The sequence below is a fragment of the Podarcis tiliguerta genome, assembly GCF_965153285.1.
Source record: "Podarcis tiliguerta genome assembly, chromosome: 1".
Classification (NCBI taxonomy): domain Eukaryota; kingdom Metazoa; phylum Chordata; class Lepidosauria; order Squamata; family Lacertidae; genus Podarcis; species Podarcis tiliguerta.
In genome coordinates, this window is record NC_139534.1 from 41,734,834 (window position 1) to 41,753,630 (window position 18,797).

The 18,797-nt window shown below is 40.4% G+C and overlaps 1 protein-coding gene across 14 annotated transcripts in view; it reads left to right on the forward strand.

Moving 5' to 3' along the window:
* Positions 1-18,797, forward strand: part of NCKAP5 (NCK associated protein 5) — a 588,547-nt gene that overhangs the window by 450,220 nt on the left and 119,530 nt on the right. For all 14 annotated transcript variants that reach the window (XM_083404704.1, XM_083404711.1, XM_083404705.1 and 11 more), the window contains one exon: positions 5,305-5,424. In XM_083404704.1, coding sequence (XP_083260830.1) covers positions 5,305-5,424 — 120 coding nt within the window. The remainder of the gene's footprint in view (positions 1-5,304; positions 5,425-18,797) is intronic.

The window sequence follows — 18,797 nt, forward strand, 5'->3', positions numbered from 1 at the left end:
ACCGATAGGGGAATAACAGACCAGCAAACAATCATAAACATTTCCAGAAAATATTTCATGTCTTAAGTTTTAAGACTAGCTTCTAACTTATTTCATTCAGCCTCTAGCCAGGAGCTTCTTTGGCTGGAGTCCTCTTGCCATGTTATTTCACACTGCAGATAATTTTGAGGGGAAATTAAAGCTGGACTTGCCTGTCTTAACAACTTTCACTCTTTAGTTTCCTCTCACACTGAAACAGAAACATTAGAACAGTGCTGAACCAAACCAAAAGGCCATCCAATTCAGCATTGTGTTTCTTATAGACACCTCTGGGTAGACCACAAGTAAGACAGGAAGGCAAAACACAACTCCCATTTTTCCTTGCAGGCAACTGGTTCTTAGAGGCATACTACTTGAACCTGAAAGTTGCGTGTCCATATTCAGGAGATCAGATTGGTCCACTTTCGTGGTAGTTTAAGATTCAGTTTAAGGCCTGAAGCTTGGTAATGTAGTTGCTGTTTCCATGTAGGCATCATGCCTCAGCAGCAACATCTACAATTAGCAACTCAGTGGAAGTAAGATGGATTGTGTGGAAGTACCCATGCTAGCACCATTTCTCCTAGTAAAATCAACATTGTGACATTAGAAGTGATCGTGAGTTGGTTCAGATGCTACCTTAAAGCCAAATTTGGCCCCATTCTGCGAGTGGAACCAAAGCACTCCAGCTCTTACCTGCCCACACCGTTCACCAGCCCTACCTTTACCAGCCCCATGTGGAGGACCAGTGAAGACCAGCATACCCTTGCTGGCTCCATGTATTTTGCCAGGTAGGCCTAACCACATAATCTAAACTGATTCCATCTGAACCACATAACCCATGTGGCTGCTGATTATATTCACGACTGTTGTAGCAAGGAGCCCAGCCATGTATAAATTGCAAGCATACTATTGTGGTATAATAAAATCTAATTCCAATGATGATAATAGTAACCTTCACTATATTATTGACCTATGTTCGCTTTTATACTAGGACAGTAGCTTGTCTCCATATCTTAGGGGGCTGTTTTATGGCCAATAGGATGGTAAATGTGGAGTTGTTTTAACACCCAAGAAAAACAATATATTGACTGTGGTGGAGGAGGAGGAAACATGTAATAGGAATACAGTACTGACTAAGAAGAAGTGCTATGCTATACAGGTTCCTGCTCCTTCTGTATTGTGGGAAACATTAGAGATGAATATTGAAAGCTGTTCATAGCAGAGGATTGGCATGGAGGGAGATGAAATATATATTCATACAGTGGTACCTCGGGTTATATACACTTCAGGTTACAGACTCCGCTAACCCAGAAATAGTGCTTCAGGTTAAGAACTTTACTTCAGGATGAGAACAGAAATTGTGCTCCGGCGGCGCGGTGGCAGCAGGAGGCCCCATTAGCTAAAGTGGTGTTTCAGGTTAAGAACAGTTTCAGGTTAAGAACGGACCTCCGGAACGAATTAAGTACTTAACCCGAGGTACCACTGTATGGAGTTCAGACGTTTTGAACTCTTCCTAGTAAGTCCAGCCAGATGATAACCTGTCCCAGATCATACTCACTTCTTTTCAAAACTTCCAGTACTCAACACCTTAGTAGTAACATCTGCAGCTAGAAACTATGTGGCCTTAAAAGAGAAACTATTCCTATGAGAAGATTGGATGTTCTAGAAAAGTTATGGGAAACCCGTTGAACTCTGTCTTCCATAAGCCCCAGCCCACATGATCAGTAGTCAGAAATGATAGGAGTTGTAGTCCAGCATCGTCTGGAGGTTACAGGTACCCCACTTCTATTCTAGAGCCTAGGAAGCATCTGTCTCATAATGTGAGGGGAATCATTTTACATCTACTTTTGCCTTTAAAAAATAAATCTTCCTATGAACAACTGTAGTGCTGAAGCACCTTTTTCCAATAGTTGGGCAATCTAATAATGTGTGTTTTATTCTTTTTTTAAGAATAAATGCGGGAGAGGAGAGTTTAGCTTTTGAAAGGAATGGCGCAGAGGAGGTGTTACTTGGCCTGTGGTTAGTTTGAATTGCTAGTTCTCGTGAAGCGCTTCTTCTTCTTTTGACTGTGGGGTTCAGTCTCAATTGGAGCAGCTAGTCTTACAGTGAATTTGTTATCTCTTAGAACCTCATAAGGACTGTCCTTAGTGCTTTTGCTTGGTTAAATAATATATATATAATGGCTCCCCATAAAAGGTCTGAGATGATGCAGTTATAAACAGGGATTTCTGTTTGCAGAATTAGAGGATTTAGAATTTTGCTACACTTCAAATAAAAGATAGCATTGCCTCCTTGTCACTTTGGAAGGCAGAGAATGTATAACTTGGTTCGCCTTAGGGGTACTTTAAATAAGCACCCCACTCGTAATGTGCTCAGGCAAAATGACTTCTTAATTCATCCAGCCTTACCTTTGAATTAAAGCTAACCCACATTTTTTACAGCTTTCATTTAACAAAAGTGTCTCATTGTGTTACCTCTTCTTCTCTGTTCACCGTGCTGGCTTAGGCACAGCAGACCAAGAACAGACAAAAAAAGACTATTTTTGTGAACATTCTGGCCTGCTACTTCAATAGGTTCATATAACTCAATTTATTGTTAATTCTGTTAACAAGTAAATATGTAGGAAGCTGCAAGACTTTTCATTGTGCTTTGCACCCTTCAAAAATAAAATACAGGAATGTAGGTAGTTAGTGCAGCTGTTCTCATGTTTAGGAGAAGCAAATTGATGTTTTTATTTTATTTTATTATTAATGCAGCATATAACGGAAATGGAAATTCCATGCTACTGAGCCATCTCAACAGTTTCCATTGTAGGCCTGAAATGGAAATTGACAGTTGGATGGATGAGGGCAAAATGATGGCTCCTGCCCATAATATGGGCAGAAGAAATGTCTTTACTTAGTCTCAGGGGGATTGTAGGTGGGTTGCCAAGGAACCCAAGCTGCAGATCTCCTTAAATTTAAATAACTTTCGTTTTTAATTTGCCCATGGAATGACTGAGCATACACTAAAGCACAGTGCCATTCAGACCACAACCCACCCACCTTCTTACTTTGCCCATATGCTCTTGTTTTAGTTGCAATGTGTATGTAAGCAGCAGTTCTCAACATTAGATTGTAGGCATGATGGAGCGCTGGGCTGAACGTATATACAGTGTACTGGGCCCAGAAAATCCTGTTGGAACCCTAGTTTCTTGGGACTCATCCAAGTGGTTTTCCTCTTTCCCACTCCCTTCCCAGGGAAAACCTGCTCTTTAGTGCTCAATCAGAGCAAACATCAATTCAGAGAAAACCTGATTTGTCATTTGCTCCAACTGAGTGCTAAAGAGCAGCTTTCCTTGGGGGGGAAAGCAGCGGGACAAGAGGAAGTGTGGATGAGGCCTAGGTCTCTACAGCTATGTACTGGCTGCATTTCCTGGAATGTCTTTGGAGTGATGCCAAACTGTGTCGCATTGCATTGCTTCCAGGGTATTCTTGGATGTGTGGTCTGTGGGAAGTGGCACAAAACTGCTTCCACAGCTTCCCATTAGTCCTCACCCCTTCCCCCTTGAAGTGCAGGGTGTGTTTTGCCGGGAACACAGACATTGGGAAGGGAGCATTAACCCTTTCCTCCCTCACTTCCCAACAAAATGAATTCCCATAAGGATAGGCATGTGGGATGCTAGATTTAGTAAAGAACCTGACTGCCCATGGGAGGGATGAATTGTTACAACTCCTAGACAACTATCTGGAGAATGGAGTGGCCTTCAAGAATTCAGAAGCTCGCCATTCCTTAATACAACAGAACAGATGAATGGGCCTGCATCAACATATGCATGCCTACTGTGAAAAGGAAGAAGTGGATAGGAAAGCAGATTCAGTATCTTGCTCATATAGCACATACATACTGTATTTGTGTGGTGATTTAATAGCTCAGTGTCTGTGTACCCAGATGATACTTGAGATATAATTTTGTGTCTGGTAAGTCTCATTGGAGTATCATCACAACCAATGCATCCAACTGCTGTTGGAAAGGAACATATCCATAGAGGGGATGTATATGCTGTCAATGCTACTTGATTTATAATGAAGCAATTGAGAAGATGAATGTAATATACTCATGTCAAACATAGCTATTCCTGTGGTTGCATATAGTTTTTATCAGTTTTCACCTGGCATAGGTTATGTTTGCCTTTCCCACTGTTTGCTTGTGATTGCGATGAAATATGGTCTTGCTTGGTTCATCTTTCTCTGACACACAGTCCTACATAGCATTGTTTCTAGAGTGCTGTTGGTTATCCCTCTTGGTTGGGGAAATGAAAGTGCAGCTTTCTGAAAGTGCATTGCTTTTCATGTTTTCTATTTATTATTATGTATCCAGACAAAATGAAACTAATTAAAACTTTTCTTAAGCTAATAAATACTTGAAAACTGCCAGTCTAAACAAATATACTAGGTATTTAGAAATACTACCTTTTAATTTCTTATGACATGCTAGTGCTGAAATTTCACTTTTAAAAATCTGCTTAATTTTAAAAGCTGGGGAGGAATCCATTTGTTTCATCCTAAAGGCAGGAAGAAGGGACGCGGGTGACGCTGTGGGTTAAACCACAGAGCCTTGGGCTTGCCGATCAGAAGGTCAGCAGTTCGAATCCTCGCAACGGGGTGAGCTTCTGTTGCTCGGTCCCTGCTCCCGCCAACCTAGCAGTTCCAAAGCAGTACAAGTAGATAAATAGGTACCGCTCCGGTGGGAAGGTAAATGGTGTTTCCATGCACTGCTCTGGTTCACCAGAAGCGGCTTAGTCATGCTGGCTCCCTCGGCCAATAAAGCGAGATGAGCACCGCAACCCCAGAGTCATCCGCGACCGGACCTCACGGTCAGGGGTCCCTTTACCTTTACAGGCAGGAGGGCTTTTAATCTGGCCAACATTTCTAGTGATGGAAGGAGGGATATGGTGTTGCCAATTTCACCTCTTCTTTGTTGCTTCTTCTACACCTGAAAATCTGCTCCAGGTGGTTGAGGGATGCTACTGTGCTGTGTGGAAGTTGTTGTGGAAGGTACAGGAGGGCAGGAGATAAGTGAAAAGCACTTTGCATCCTTCTGTCAGCAGAGGCCTCCACAAGATCAAGTAGCCTTTAGCAAATAGGATTCCTCCTATTAACAGAATAGGGTAGTGTTCTGTCACAGGCATTAACAGAAGGGTGGTGTTCTGTCACATGCATTATAATATTCATTGACTTTTCAGTTAATATTTGAATTATGTGGGTTGTTGTTTTTTGCTAATTCAGATTTCCTTCCCTGTTCTAGGACCTGAGGGAGGAGTGTTTAAAGTTAAAGACAAGAGTTTTTGACCTGGAACAACAGAACCGAACGCTTAGTGTGCTATTCCATCAAAGAATGAAACCAACATCTGGCTTGCTGCTTCAGGTAGACTTAATTCATGAAAACACATTTGCAGTTTAAATATGTGGCATGTTATACTTACTGAAATTACATAACATTAGACAGCTTATGGCAATTTCAACAAGCAAAGTATTACAGTTGATAGGCACAGTGTATTAGAGGGACATTGGCTCTCTGTCATCTGATACTGTTGAAATTGAAAATGTACAAATCCTGGAGGTACATTGAAGCTGAATAAGATAGAGAAGAGAGAGAGCTCAGTATGCTTTCTAAAAAAACACTACGAAATCTAAGTTACTTTGGAATAATAAGTAAACAGAGCAACAAGAAGTATAGGCCATGTTGTAATAGGATAATTTCAGTCATGTAACTTATTGGATCTTATTGGATGAAGAAGAGATTTCTAGTCTAACCAATTAATTTATATAAATTTACAGAATTCTCTCTATCTTTTGCATAAATCTGCACATGTCTATACTTTTTATGGGGGGAAATGCTTAATAGGCTAATGGATTTGGCTTCTTTTACATCTATTTTTTCTGCACAACTCTTCTCAAATTACGAAAAATCAGCCACAGTGCACTGACAATTGCAGCCTGATCTAAAGCATTATTTTAGTTGTCACAGTGTACTACTGTTATAACAAAGGCTGTTGTTGGAGGGGTGAAAGTAAGGCCTGTTGAAATCAACATACTTAGTACATGAAATGAATAAAGGGTTAAAAAAGAGAAAGCAATCATTTTTTTTTAATCAATCAAGATGGTCGTAACGCAGTCTATTGTGTATTTTTGCATAGAGGAATCCCTGTAGGACACAGCAGAGTTCCTTCTATGGTGTGCAGGCATGGAAACTCACTTGGAAATACCATCAGACAATTTTGGGTGACATTTGCTTGAACATGGGAATGATCCAACTATGGATAGGGCAGCAGCACACACCTCATCCTCAGACCTCTGTTTATGGAGAGCACATTCAATTGAACATGCTTAAAAACCATTTTCAGACCTTTGCAAAAATCACATGAAGATATGAACAGCAGCCCGGGAATATTGAATGTTGAGCTTGTGTGTGTGCATACCTACCCCAACCATAGTTTAAGCTGTCACGTGTTCAGGCAAATCCTGAACATGATTTATGTTTATCCCATATGCCAGCTGAACATGCCCCTTCCTCCTACTTGCCTAATAGAATGGGGAGCCCTGGGTGGCAATATGAGCAGAGTGCTCAGATCTCACATTTTCTGTGTAGGGTGACATGTTAAATTCAATACTTTTGCACATATGCCCAGAAAGAGAACACTCTGCTATGCATCTGCCTGCAGGTAAAGTACTTAGTCCAGTATGCTTATGATGAAGATGCAAATATATCCTGAAAAATATGGAAATCGGTACCTTAGAATTAGTACCACCTGAGAATATTGATGAGCAATGCTCACTGTTAGTCTTCATACTTGTAAAGATACAGATAAATTAATTAAAACCCATGATGATACATAATAATGACGAAATCGGAAAGATCCAAATGGAAGTAGAACCACCTTTCCATCTTCAGTAAATCGTGTTTAATTTGCCACCAAAGCACATCACTTCAGTGTTTTGTCACAGCTGTGAGACTTGCCTTGCCTACCTTGCTCTCCAAGCCATTCCTTTTCCTTCATCTGGCATCATTCTAATATCTCAGTGGCCAGTTATTTAACCTGAAGTGACAGTATTTTTGAAAGTAACTGTGGTGGATGGCGGTTAACTAGAGGACTGGCACCCCACCTCAGGAACCCCTTCCTCAAATAAGCCCGCCTGGTGCCTGGTTTATCAGTGTCAGACATTTCAGCAGGTTTTCTTTAGTTTTGTTTTTATGGCTTTGCTGGATTTTGTTGTTTTTTGGTTGCTTTTCTGTGGCTTTATACAAGTTCATCATATTTATTGTTTTAATCTACATATTGCCCTGGAAACTGTGCTTCTAAATATGTAGTAATACCATCAGCTAGCAGACATTATATTTGTTTATTATTTTTTAAAAAAACCACATTAAATGTATAGAGTGTTCTGCAGAAATATCAATTAATAGTTTCTGCTCACAGCCTCCCAATCTAAATATATATGGGACAGAATGATTAAAATGGATAAAATATTTCAGAAGCTGGGTAATGCTAAACGAAAACAAAAGTAAATAAAGTAAAACTAATGTAATGTTGAATCTACTAAGTAGTAAAACAATCGAATTCAGACAGGAGATCAAGAAGGAAATGCACAGCAGAATTTTAAATAATATTCTAAAGCTGTGTTTTACCAGGTCAGGATTTTTATCCAGCATCTACCTAACATGTATTGTCTATCCAGGTCTAAGGCAGAAAGACTTTAGCATCATCAGATCCCTTTTAAATGGAGGTTCCATGAATTAAACCTGGGACCTTCTGCATGCAAAGCAGGTGCTCAGCCACTGAGAAATGGCCTCTGTCCATAAGCTGAAGTTGTTGCACTTGACCTTTCCCCTTCTATCAATAATTCTATCAATAAAGTATCTAAAAACTACATTATTCAGTAACCAATTAGTACTGAAAATGAAATCCCATAAAAAATTAAGTATGAAATGATGTTCCATGCAAGTATGCCAAAGAACTTAATTTATTGTATCACAACAAACCAAAGTTGTGTTTACCTGCCTTCCAGATTTTAACTTCTCCTGTTCTACCTTCTATAAGCATATTCTTACACAGTTTAGTATTTACTTGGTTTGCAGACCTTACATCATTTTTTCCCTTACATTTCCTATTGATTTGCCATAAAGATATGTCCACACTAACACATAGTCATGTAAACAATTACAGGACCATTGTTGTTGTTGTTGTTTAGTCGTTCAGTCGTGTCCGACTCTTCGTGACCCCATGGACCAGAGCACGCCAGGCACTCCTGTCTTCCACTGCCACCCGCAGTTTGGTCAGGTTCATGTTTGTAGCTTCGAGAACACTGTCTAACCATCTCATCCTCTGTCGTCCCCTTCTCCTTGTGCCCTCAATCTTTCCCAGCATCAAGGTCTTTTCCAAGGAATCTTCTCTTCTCATGAGGTGGCCAAAGTATTGGAGCCTCAGCTTCACGATCTGTCCTTCCAGTGAGCACTCAGGGCTGATTTCTTTAAGAATGGATGCGTTTGATCTTCTTGCAGTCCATGGGACTCTCAAGAGTCTCCTCCAGCACCATAATTCAAAAGCGTCAATTCTTTGGCGATCAGCCTTCTTTATGGTCCAGCTCTCACTTCCATACGTCACTACTGGGAAAACCATAGCTTTTACTATACGGACCTTTGTTGGCAAGGTGATGTCTCTACTTTTTAAAATGCTGTCTAGGACCATACATGGAGCATATTCAGTATAAAAGGTAAATTAGAGAGATGCAGTTATATAACAGAGTTTTTTATGATGAGGCTACATAATACAACCACAATTAAAAAGGATCTGGATATCAAAACAGCCCTTTGACTAAAAAAAATATAATGGTATGTGAGTAACAGAATATTTTTACAGATATAATATGTATACAATGTGGCTCTTTAGATTTAAGTGTACTTCTCAAACAAACAGAACTCGGCAAACTTAAAAGTGCACTGGAAATTTCCATATAGTGTAATGACAATGAAATCTAAAAGCAAAATATTTGGAATTTTCAAACTAAAGCTTGTTATATGGGAGGCATATTAGGTACAGTAAGTATTATAGCAGGTCATAGATACTAGAGCAAGTATGATGAGATCTTGAGTGTGTCTTCTCTGCATCCTTCATGGTTCAATAGATGTACAATATGCATGTAATTGAATTGGTTTTGACAATTTGAGGTTGAGGGAGAGCAAAAAATAAAGTGGTCTATTGTTCAGATAAAGAAGTTGGTTTATTGTTCAATATAGCTTTCCTATCTGATAGTCACTCCAATCATGTATACTCCTTCTAGTGAAAGCAATTTGGTCTTTAGTGTCTGTCACAATGATGTGGCCCCTGACTTACACATATTTCAGTTGCAGCGCTGTTTAATTGCCCCTGGAGCCTACTTTAAAAATAGGTGAGGGTATGAAAATGCCCTATAATACTTGTTCCTTGAAAACTTTAACTGCTACCGCTCTCTGCCATCCTTCTCCATGTTAAGTTGTGGGTGAACATATCAGACGAGACAGCGATTCTTCAAAAAGCTCTTGTTTATTCACAGGCCAGAACGGAACTGAACTGAAGGGTTCAGTCAGCCTGCTTATATAGAGCTCCTGTACAATGTAACTGTAACCATTTTCTAAAACTATCCAATCACTGAACGTCACTTTCGATCCCTTATTTGCATAACTATCTAAAGTATCCCCCTGCTAGCCCAGGGTGAGAACTTCAGTACATAACACTCCAGAAGAAGAGGAACAAATGGTTTTCACTTAGGCATTGGCACCCATTTGGAAATCAACTGTTTAATCATTTCCTTTGCAGTGTGTGTGTGTGTGTGTGTGTGTGTGTGTCAAACAGAGAGGAGGATGTCTGCCGGCCCATCTTAATTCTCAGAGCACTGATTAAACCCCAGCACCCAGGAATCTGGAGGAGCCAGGGTACCCACAAACCCATAACAATATAACAACTACTACTACTTATTATTTGTACCCTGCCCATCTGACTGGGTTGCCCCAGCCACTCTGGGCAGCTTCCAGCATATAGAAAAACACAGAAAAACATTAAACCCTAAAAAGCTTCGCTATACAGGGCTGCCTTCAGATGTTTCCAAAATGTTATATAATTACTTATCTCCTTAACATCTGATGGGAGGGTATTCCGCAGGGTGGGCACTACTACCGAGAAGGCCCTCTGCCTGGTTCCCTGTAACTTCACTTTTCACAGCGTGGGAACTGCCAGGAGCCCCTTGCAGTGTCCGGGATGAAAGATGGGGATGGAGACGCTCCTTCAGGTATACAGGGCCAAGGCCATTTAGGGCTTTAAAGGTCAGTACCAACACTTTGAATTGTGCTCAGAAATGTACTGGAAGCCAATATAGATCTTTCACGACTGGTGTTACCGTGGTCACAGTCGCTGCTCCCAGTCACCAGTCTAGCCACCGCATTCTGGATTAATTGTAGTTTCCAAGTCACCTTCAAAGGTAGCCCCACATAGAGTGCATTGCAGTAGTCCAAACAGAAGATAACTAGTGCATATATCACTCTGTACCATTCTTCCATCTTCCATTCTTCTTCCTCTGTGTTTTCTGTGTAAGGACACAGAAGTAAACTTTTGAAAATTAGTTATTCTTATAACTAATTTGTGTCACATTTCAGCTTCAGAGCAAAACTCAAAATCATTTAGTTATTCTACAACAAAGAAGTTGAAACATAATTTAAATTGTTATTTTTGGAAAGTGTGACATGAAAAATTTCAGTACATAACTCATTCCATGTTTTATATAGATACACTTTTTTCTGTTCAGCTCCCCCCCATACACATTCCTCACAGATCAAAAGAAAAAATGATTACTCCAGATTTAGTCAATTTCATGTAGTGGAAATTTTCTATAACTATGTTCAAAGGGCTTTACAATAAAACTATTATTAAAAATTACAGTGTCATGAATTTTGGACAAGTATATATATATGTATATTTACATATATACAAACTAGTTGCAATAACCTAGAGCCTAGTAATATTGAAAAAGAAATGCTGCTGTTTATCTCAGGGATTTGATTATGCAGATTGGTACATTAATTCCTTGGCACTCGAAATTTGATGCATCCATTTCTGGCAGTGGATGTCACCACAAGGGAAATCTAATTCCCATCATGAGAAGATTAAGTAAACCAAACTCTGACCCAGAAGAGCCAAGCTTTCTGAAAATAACTAGAGTTTCAGTCTCTGAAACACTACGTTCTTCCACAGCAAAATACATTGGACTCAATCTGGTAATCTGATCTGAGTATAGAAACTGCAGTGACCACAAGGAGATGCCTCACTCAGATTAGGTTTTTCCTACTTTTGATATTTTTGTTCATAGTTATTGCTGCTGTTTTGATTTGCTCTTTGGTTTTTTTTAGTGTACTTTTATGTCACCATTTTTAGATGCTCCCCCTAATATTGCATGTGACCTTTGAGCAGAGAGGTTGCTGATAAAAGATTGTATTTATATTATTTGCTAATTAATGTTTCACTCTTTGAATTTAATGAGAACTTTTGCATTCAGAAGGGGGTCACATGTGCATATGATGTACATTTAACATTCTTTTTCTGGTGCTTTTGAGATCAGTCCATTGTTTATTTCCCAGCAGTAGGAAGGGAGGATGGGTGTCCAATGCTGGAATTCAATGAAATGTAGGAGAGGTCGGGCTAGTGCCAAGAAGAACAGATCAGAAAGAGCCAAAAGTCTGTTGTGCATTGTGGATTTTTAAAGGGATTGTTTACTGAGACCATCTGCGGACATCATAGTAGGTATTGGTTGCTGCATTGTTTTATTTCAACTACAGCTTAATGCAGGAGTGGGGGATCTTTTTCAGCCTGAGGGCAGCATTTGCTCATGGGTGACCTTCTGGGAGATGGGAAGGGGTGCGTGAGGTGAGAGGCAAAAGTTGGGTAGGGCAATGTATGTAACTCTTATCTTGGTATAATGGCCTACATTCCAGCCACACAAAAGACAGAGGTTTTCACACACACATGTTCATATACATGCATGCACATGCGCGCACACATACCACTCTCCAGCCAGGCAAGAAAGAGACATGATCATATTCCAGCCCGGCAAAAGTACTCAGAGAGAGCATGGAGCAGGGCATGTGAAGAGTGTGGCCTATGGAGGCACAGCCTGGACAAGTCCCAGCAGTCACACAAACCTGGTTGAAGGGATGCAATTTGCCCCCGGGCCTTAGGTTTTCCACCTCTGGTTTACATACATGCATACATACATACTTGATTGAAATTTATACTGTACACAAAGCAGTAACTCAAAGCAGCTAATGTGATGTGTGAACCCAGTCAACATGATTACAATGAGTTATGGACTTCTTTCTTTTCTAGAATAGGATGACAGGTAGAACCAACTCAGAACTAAAATTTAAAACCTCTTAATGAGTCCTATGATGAAAATATTTTAGAACTGTTGTTCTGAAATACTTCATGTTAATGTGATATTCTATCTTTTCCCCACATATACTGACATTTGAAAAACATTTTGCAATATGTGAATGTGAAAAGCTATTATGTAGCCTTATGGCTTATAGATTGCTGTTCTTTCCTCTGGAGCGTTGAAATTGGCCTGTATTTTAGACCATTCTCCGAGCATGTTGGCTTGTATCCAAGAAGCTATGGAACTAGTCCTGAAAGCCTAATGAAGTTTTACAACTGTTTTCTCTGAATGACTGTTCCCCCTGTGGTTCATGACATACCGTTTTGAAACTGAGGTGTGTTTCTAAAGCACTTTATGATGTGCGGACTGATATTCTTGAGCTGAGTGGCTGAGGGATGTCAGTGGAACCTGTCATTCAGCTTTCCCAAACTTTTGCCTGTTCAATTCCCCATGTAAAAGCGACACTACATTATCACATTGCATCATCCCCATCCAGTGACAAATTTTGGCCCTATTTGATCCTGTGGTCCCCAACACTGGTTAACAATTCAAAAAAATAAAATCTGCTGAATCGTGATTGAGCCTAAGTAGCTATTTTCATGCTTGCCAGTCTCATATGTTTTTATTGCATTCTGAATAAAACTGATGAAGATCAAACACCATTCCAGTTATTAATGGTATGTATCTGGCTTGATAGGTTCAATTCATTAATTGACTTATTCAATGAATGCTTCCCTTGGATGTCTCACTTCATTTCATTTTAATCTGCATTTTGCATGGTCTTCTGCTGCCAGGTTACCATTTTTAGGGATCCACAAAGGTTAACCTATATATTCTGGCATTATCTTTGGAAGCAATTTTGAGAGATATGTTTAAAGGAGCTGTGTTTAGATGGAAGCAGTTAACAGTGTAGCAGGAAGGGGTAAATTGCCTTCATGACATTATTATATATGGCAACACTTCTAGGCAATTAATTGTTCAGTACCTGACAGAATAAGATGGAGTAGGTCGCCCTAGAGTCTGACCTCTGATTCAAATATCATTAAACATTACAAGAGGTTGAAAGATAAAGAATTATGTTGGCTTCTATCAGCACGAACATGTTGACATCTCCCCCCCTCCCAAATATGTCTTTGTAGTGGAGATAAAATATTCAGAAGTGGGTAAGTACATGCCTGTATTACCCTCCTGTCGGCTATGGTGTCCCCCAGGAAACTTGCCTATTGCCCATGTTGTGGGCACATTGGTGCCATGTTAAGACTTCATTGTTCTCCCAGAACTTTTTAAGATATGGTCAAACGTCCTTGTGGTATAGGTGGTGGTTTGAAAGTATGCATTTGATGGCTGTTTTTGCTTCATTTAGGCAGCATTATATTCTGTCCTCCCAATGTTTCCTTAACGATTAATTCTCTCATTTTCACATGACATAAAAGCCACTTCTAGGAATCTAGTGGACATTTAGCACTCATTTCCATGTTAATTGCTTCCAGAAAAATCCATTTAAAACTCAGAAAATCACAAAAGTTTTCTGTTGTAATTTTCTCGTAGTTTTCATGATCACACCACCACTGCTCATGTGACCAAAATTGGGTTTTAAAATTTAGCCTGACATGGCAATGTATCAATAGAAAAAAACCCCTACTGTTCCATAATGCAACAGGTACTGCAGTTTAAAAGGAGTTTTATAAAGTGCTGACATTATAACCCCTAAAACTGATGCATTTAAACCCCGTGCCTGAATGTAGCCTTAGTTCTGTGCTGTCTGCAGTATTTCATTGTGGTTTTCTGTTTGGGCTCTTGTGCTGATTGGCTTTCAAACTTTTTGTGCTTTGGTTGTAGCATGGCTTATTGTTAGTTTTTATTCACTTTTTATTTGTACTATGCCCAGAGAATGTACATTTTGAGGCATAGCATAGATATAATAAATAAATAATGGTTGGTTTGCCATACTATATATTTTTAATTAATGCAAGCAGTCCTAGGCTTCCCCAGACACACCTAATGTGGAGAACACATCATGGATAAAATCAACAGCAATTTCCATGATTGCAGCAGATGCAAAACTGGAAAGGTCCTAATTTTAAGGAAATTAGCTTGCAGTAGCTAGGAGAATGCCAATAGCTGCCTATATATGCTGTCCCGTTTCCCCTTGTATATAAATCTGAACAAATGAGATTATCGTCCCAAGAAAGGTGGAAGGGAGATTGTACTTGCCCAGCAGTCAGAATCAATGCTGTGAATAGATTCTTATAGCAGCTAAAAATGTATTACAGGTGAATGCTTGGGAAATGAGACTTTTATGAGCCAGTCTCCCCCCCCCCCCCAACTCTATAGTAGTTTTCTATGTGACATGAAATTCCCATGGGAATGTGTCACCTTGAGACTATGCCTTTGTCAGTCTGCAAAACTTCAGCTTTCTGAAAGTCCATTCTGTAGGTGGACCCTCAAACAGTGCAGTCTTCTGGGAACCAGCCTCACGCTTGCAAGAAGTGGGTCATTTGAACACAGCGCTGCATTTGAAACTTTAGTCAAATAGGATAGGGACATTGTGTGGTATGAATTCAATAGGAGTATTTTAAACAATTGTATGCAAATATCAGCAAATTATATGAGTGGCTTGGCACATGGATGTATAGGGTGTGAGCCACGTGCAGCCCACCAACCTCATCACATGTAGCTCCACATGCCTCTTGAAGCTGCTCCCTTATTCCATCCCATCAAAGTTCCTCACTATCCTCCTTAGTTTTTGGGATTTTCAAAGTGTTTTTCCCTCTGTGTCCTTTCAGAACTTTTGAGAGCATTGATTTTTTTGATAGAAATAAATAGGTGCGGTATGTTTTTCTTCTCCCTGCCCCCCTCCCAATTCTTTCTCTCTCTCTTTCTCTCTCTCTCTTTTTCCCCCTCCCTCCGTGTGTTGTGACACTCTTATGTCAGGAAAGAATTACACTTCATATCCAAAACAGTTGCTTCATTGGTCTCTTGTAGTAAAATAATAATAATGAATGAATCATCTGTATACTCCTTGGAAGGTAATCCTATAGCCCTATCAAGCCCAGTGGTTTTACTTCTGATTAGAGCGGGTAGGATTGGGAATTTAACCTGAAGTAGCAGGTTGGTATTTATTCTGGATCATTTAACCCAGAGACCACTTGTTTCTGACTTTTCCTGTCATCTGCACTGGCTCCACCCACTGCCAACATGTAGCCCCAGCAGATTTCCCCTGAGAATATGGCCCTTGACAGAAAGAAAAGGTAGCCAGGCCTTGTTAACACTTACAGTATGGCCAGTGCTCAGGGACCTAGATGAGCAACATTTAATGCAACATTGAGAGTAGTTCTTCTATATTTTCATTATTTAAGGAAGGGATAGCCTATGTGGTACCCACTACCTATATTGGATTATTAGCAGGGCCAGCCCCCAACCCATGAGGCAAGGTGAGGCTACCACCTCAGGCATCAAAATCCATTAAGGCATCAGATGTTCCCTCACCCCTCCTTTTTGGGGTCCACCTTAGGTGCCCTAATGTCTTGGGCTGGCGCTGGTTATAAGTGCTATCAGTCTTAGCCAGGATGGCAAATAGCTAGGTGGAAGTTAGTTTCAAACATCTGGAGGGCACCCCTGGTTTTAATGTTTCCAGCCTTCTGGTGTTAGCATTTTTGCTTACTACAGTTGTCATTTTATATTACAAAACAACAACAACAACAACATGCTTTTGCCTTTTTCTTTAAAATGCTTGTTAGGCAAACAGTTGAATAGGACAATTATCAATTTTGTGAACTTAATTTCTCATAAAAGATAATGTTCTCAGAGTAGACAATATATACTATCCCTGTGGATCTTGTGACCCACTTATACAACTGCAGGGTTACATTCAGTTTCCTAGGGACAGAATACACCTGCTGAGGGGCACCTGGCACTATGACTGATGAGCTGTGTTGAGACTGGATGGGTTTTTCCCCCCACCAAGCTCTCACCTTGTTTTTGTGAGAATTTTTCCAGTTCTCACCATGCTTTTGAAACATTTGAAAGGCAGGGGAAAATTACAGATAATGTACATTGCTGGCATATTCTCCCTGTTGAGCTAGTGCCAAGGGTGTTGACACCTGTACCCTTCAGCTTCTGAGCAAGAAGATGCACACACAACCTGCAAAGAGAACCTGATGTGCTATGAACTTCTTGTTTCAGGCATTTGGTTTCCCTAGATAATAAAAAAGGAAGAAGCTAACTGAGGAAGGGCAGGAGTTGCAGGGAATAGGAAGAATGAAAGCTTGACATCAACATTTTATTTGCCACAATGCTTGTCTTTTCCACCGTGGAGGTGGTCTGACAACACATCTGAAGAGCACACTTTGGATTTGCTTTAAAAGCTTTCTCACTCTCTTAATTACATTCTCCTTTGTATTTAATCAGTTAAATACACGCAATAACAAATGCACATGTGTTACAGCTTCTAGCAGCTGTAATACTGCATTGCTACCTGGACTTCAGGGACTGCTTCAAGGAGCAGCTTTTAGGGGTGGGGTAAAAGGATTAGGGAAGAAGTTTGGGGTGAAGTTGAAGGGAAGAATAGTTACTGCCAATTGCTATTTGTTAAGAGCAGGAGGCATGGCTGTTTGCCAGCGATGGAGGAAGGGGACTGAGGGCTCCTTGTATGCCAAAGGGAACAAAAAACAGTTTGGTCCTTATCATGACCAAGAGCCTTTGATATTTTAAGGGTGTCACTTTTCACAAGCTGCTAGTCTGCTACCCAAATGACAGTACAGTGCTGGGGAAAAGGCCACCGGCAATAAATCAAATCGAGAAACTGTCTTGAGGCAAAACATAAATGGTCTTTAGTGAAATATTTATGAATAATTTTGAAACGGGAGTTGCCATCTATTGTGACAGCTGGAAGAAAGAAGGGTATGAGCTTGGTTTGAAGAATGAAGATAGATATAGCTCAATGTTGACTGCAGGAAACCAAAGCTCTCCACATGTGCCTTAGTGACAGTGGTGTGATTGCATTGCTTTTCTACACAATCATTTTTATATCCCTAAAATTGACATAGCCATAGAATCCATTCTTGTATTCTTGTATTTATCACCAGGGCCATATACTAAATTCTGGTCTGTAATCATTTGCAGGACTGGCCTGTCCATTAGTCACTCTGAGGTCTTGTCTCAGATTGAGGGACGGGAAGGAAGATGGATTTGCATGGCCTCACCTGGCCACCCACCCACCGCCATTGAATGTTCTGGGAGTGCTATAGCCGCATTACGGCTGCAGCAAAGCAGTCAAACACTTGGCAGTGCCTCCTGTAGGACTCTCCATGCTGCACACACCACAGTATCTTGCTCTGGAGAGCATGGGGAGGGACGAATTCTGGCCTACTTTTCCTTGGAGCTCCCCTGTGTCACTGCTACTTTGCTGTAGCAAATACTTTATTAGCAGCAGTAAATTGTTAAACTTGGAAGTTTGTCTATTCCACTTACAAATTTAATAATATTTGGTGCTGCTGTGGTAAAGCCACAGTGGTCCAGGCTCTGTTCATCTTGCCCATGATGCCTTACTCTGGAGTGATTGTACGTTCCCTGGGGTGCTTCCGCTTGGAGCAGGGAATTGCAAGGTGGGTGGCTTTAGAGAGCTTTGCACGGCTGCCACTAGTGCAGTGGCAAAAGCAAAAGGAGGAAAATTAGAGTGATTGTCAGTGCAAAGGCAGCAGGTCTGCCACAAATGGCAGAATGTCTTGTGCTGGCCCTGACCATTTGTAAACAATACCTGGCATGGCATTAATTGATTTGCCACCATAGGTCAGATAATTTGTGAACAGGATGGGTGAATATGTTCATTTTGGTTTCTCTCTGGGTTTTACCCCCAGTCTTCGGTTCTTTACATTTCAACATCAATTTGCATTTTTAAAAAAATGCTTCATGATTTTTTTCAGTATTTTCATATGAATAATATACATATTTTCACATGCAAGTTTGCCTAGTATTTTAAAAAGACCCTTACCTACAAATAAGTGCTTTCACAGAGCCATTTCACCACCCAAACACTATACTCTCATAGTGAAACTGTTTAATGTCCTCTGTTCCATTCAGTGGCTGTTTCCAAACAAAAAGGTAGTGAGAAACCACTTGCCTGGCAGCTTTGTGAGGAAAGGAGAGCACCTAGTGTGGAAGAAGGGTTTTGTGTATTGTTAGGAGTTTGGGTGCCAGATTTTGTGGGTGCAAGTCATCTACAGTTCCTGGATTTTGTAAGTGTTAGAATTTAATCAATGTTGGAGAGTTAAACTGGAAATCAGACTCAGCTCCCTGTGGTCAAGTGACCACCCAAAATATGGGTCACTAGCAGAAAAC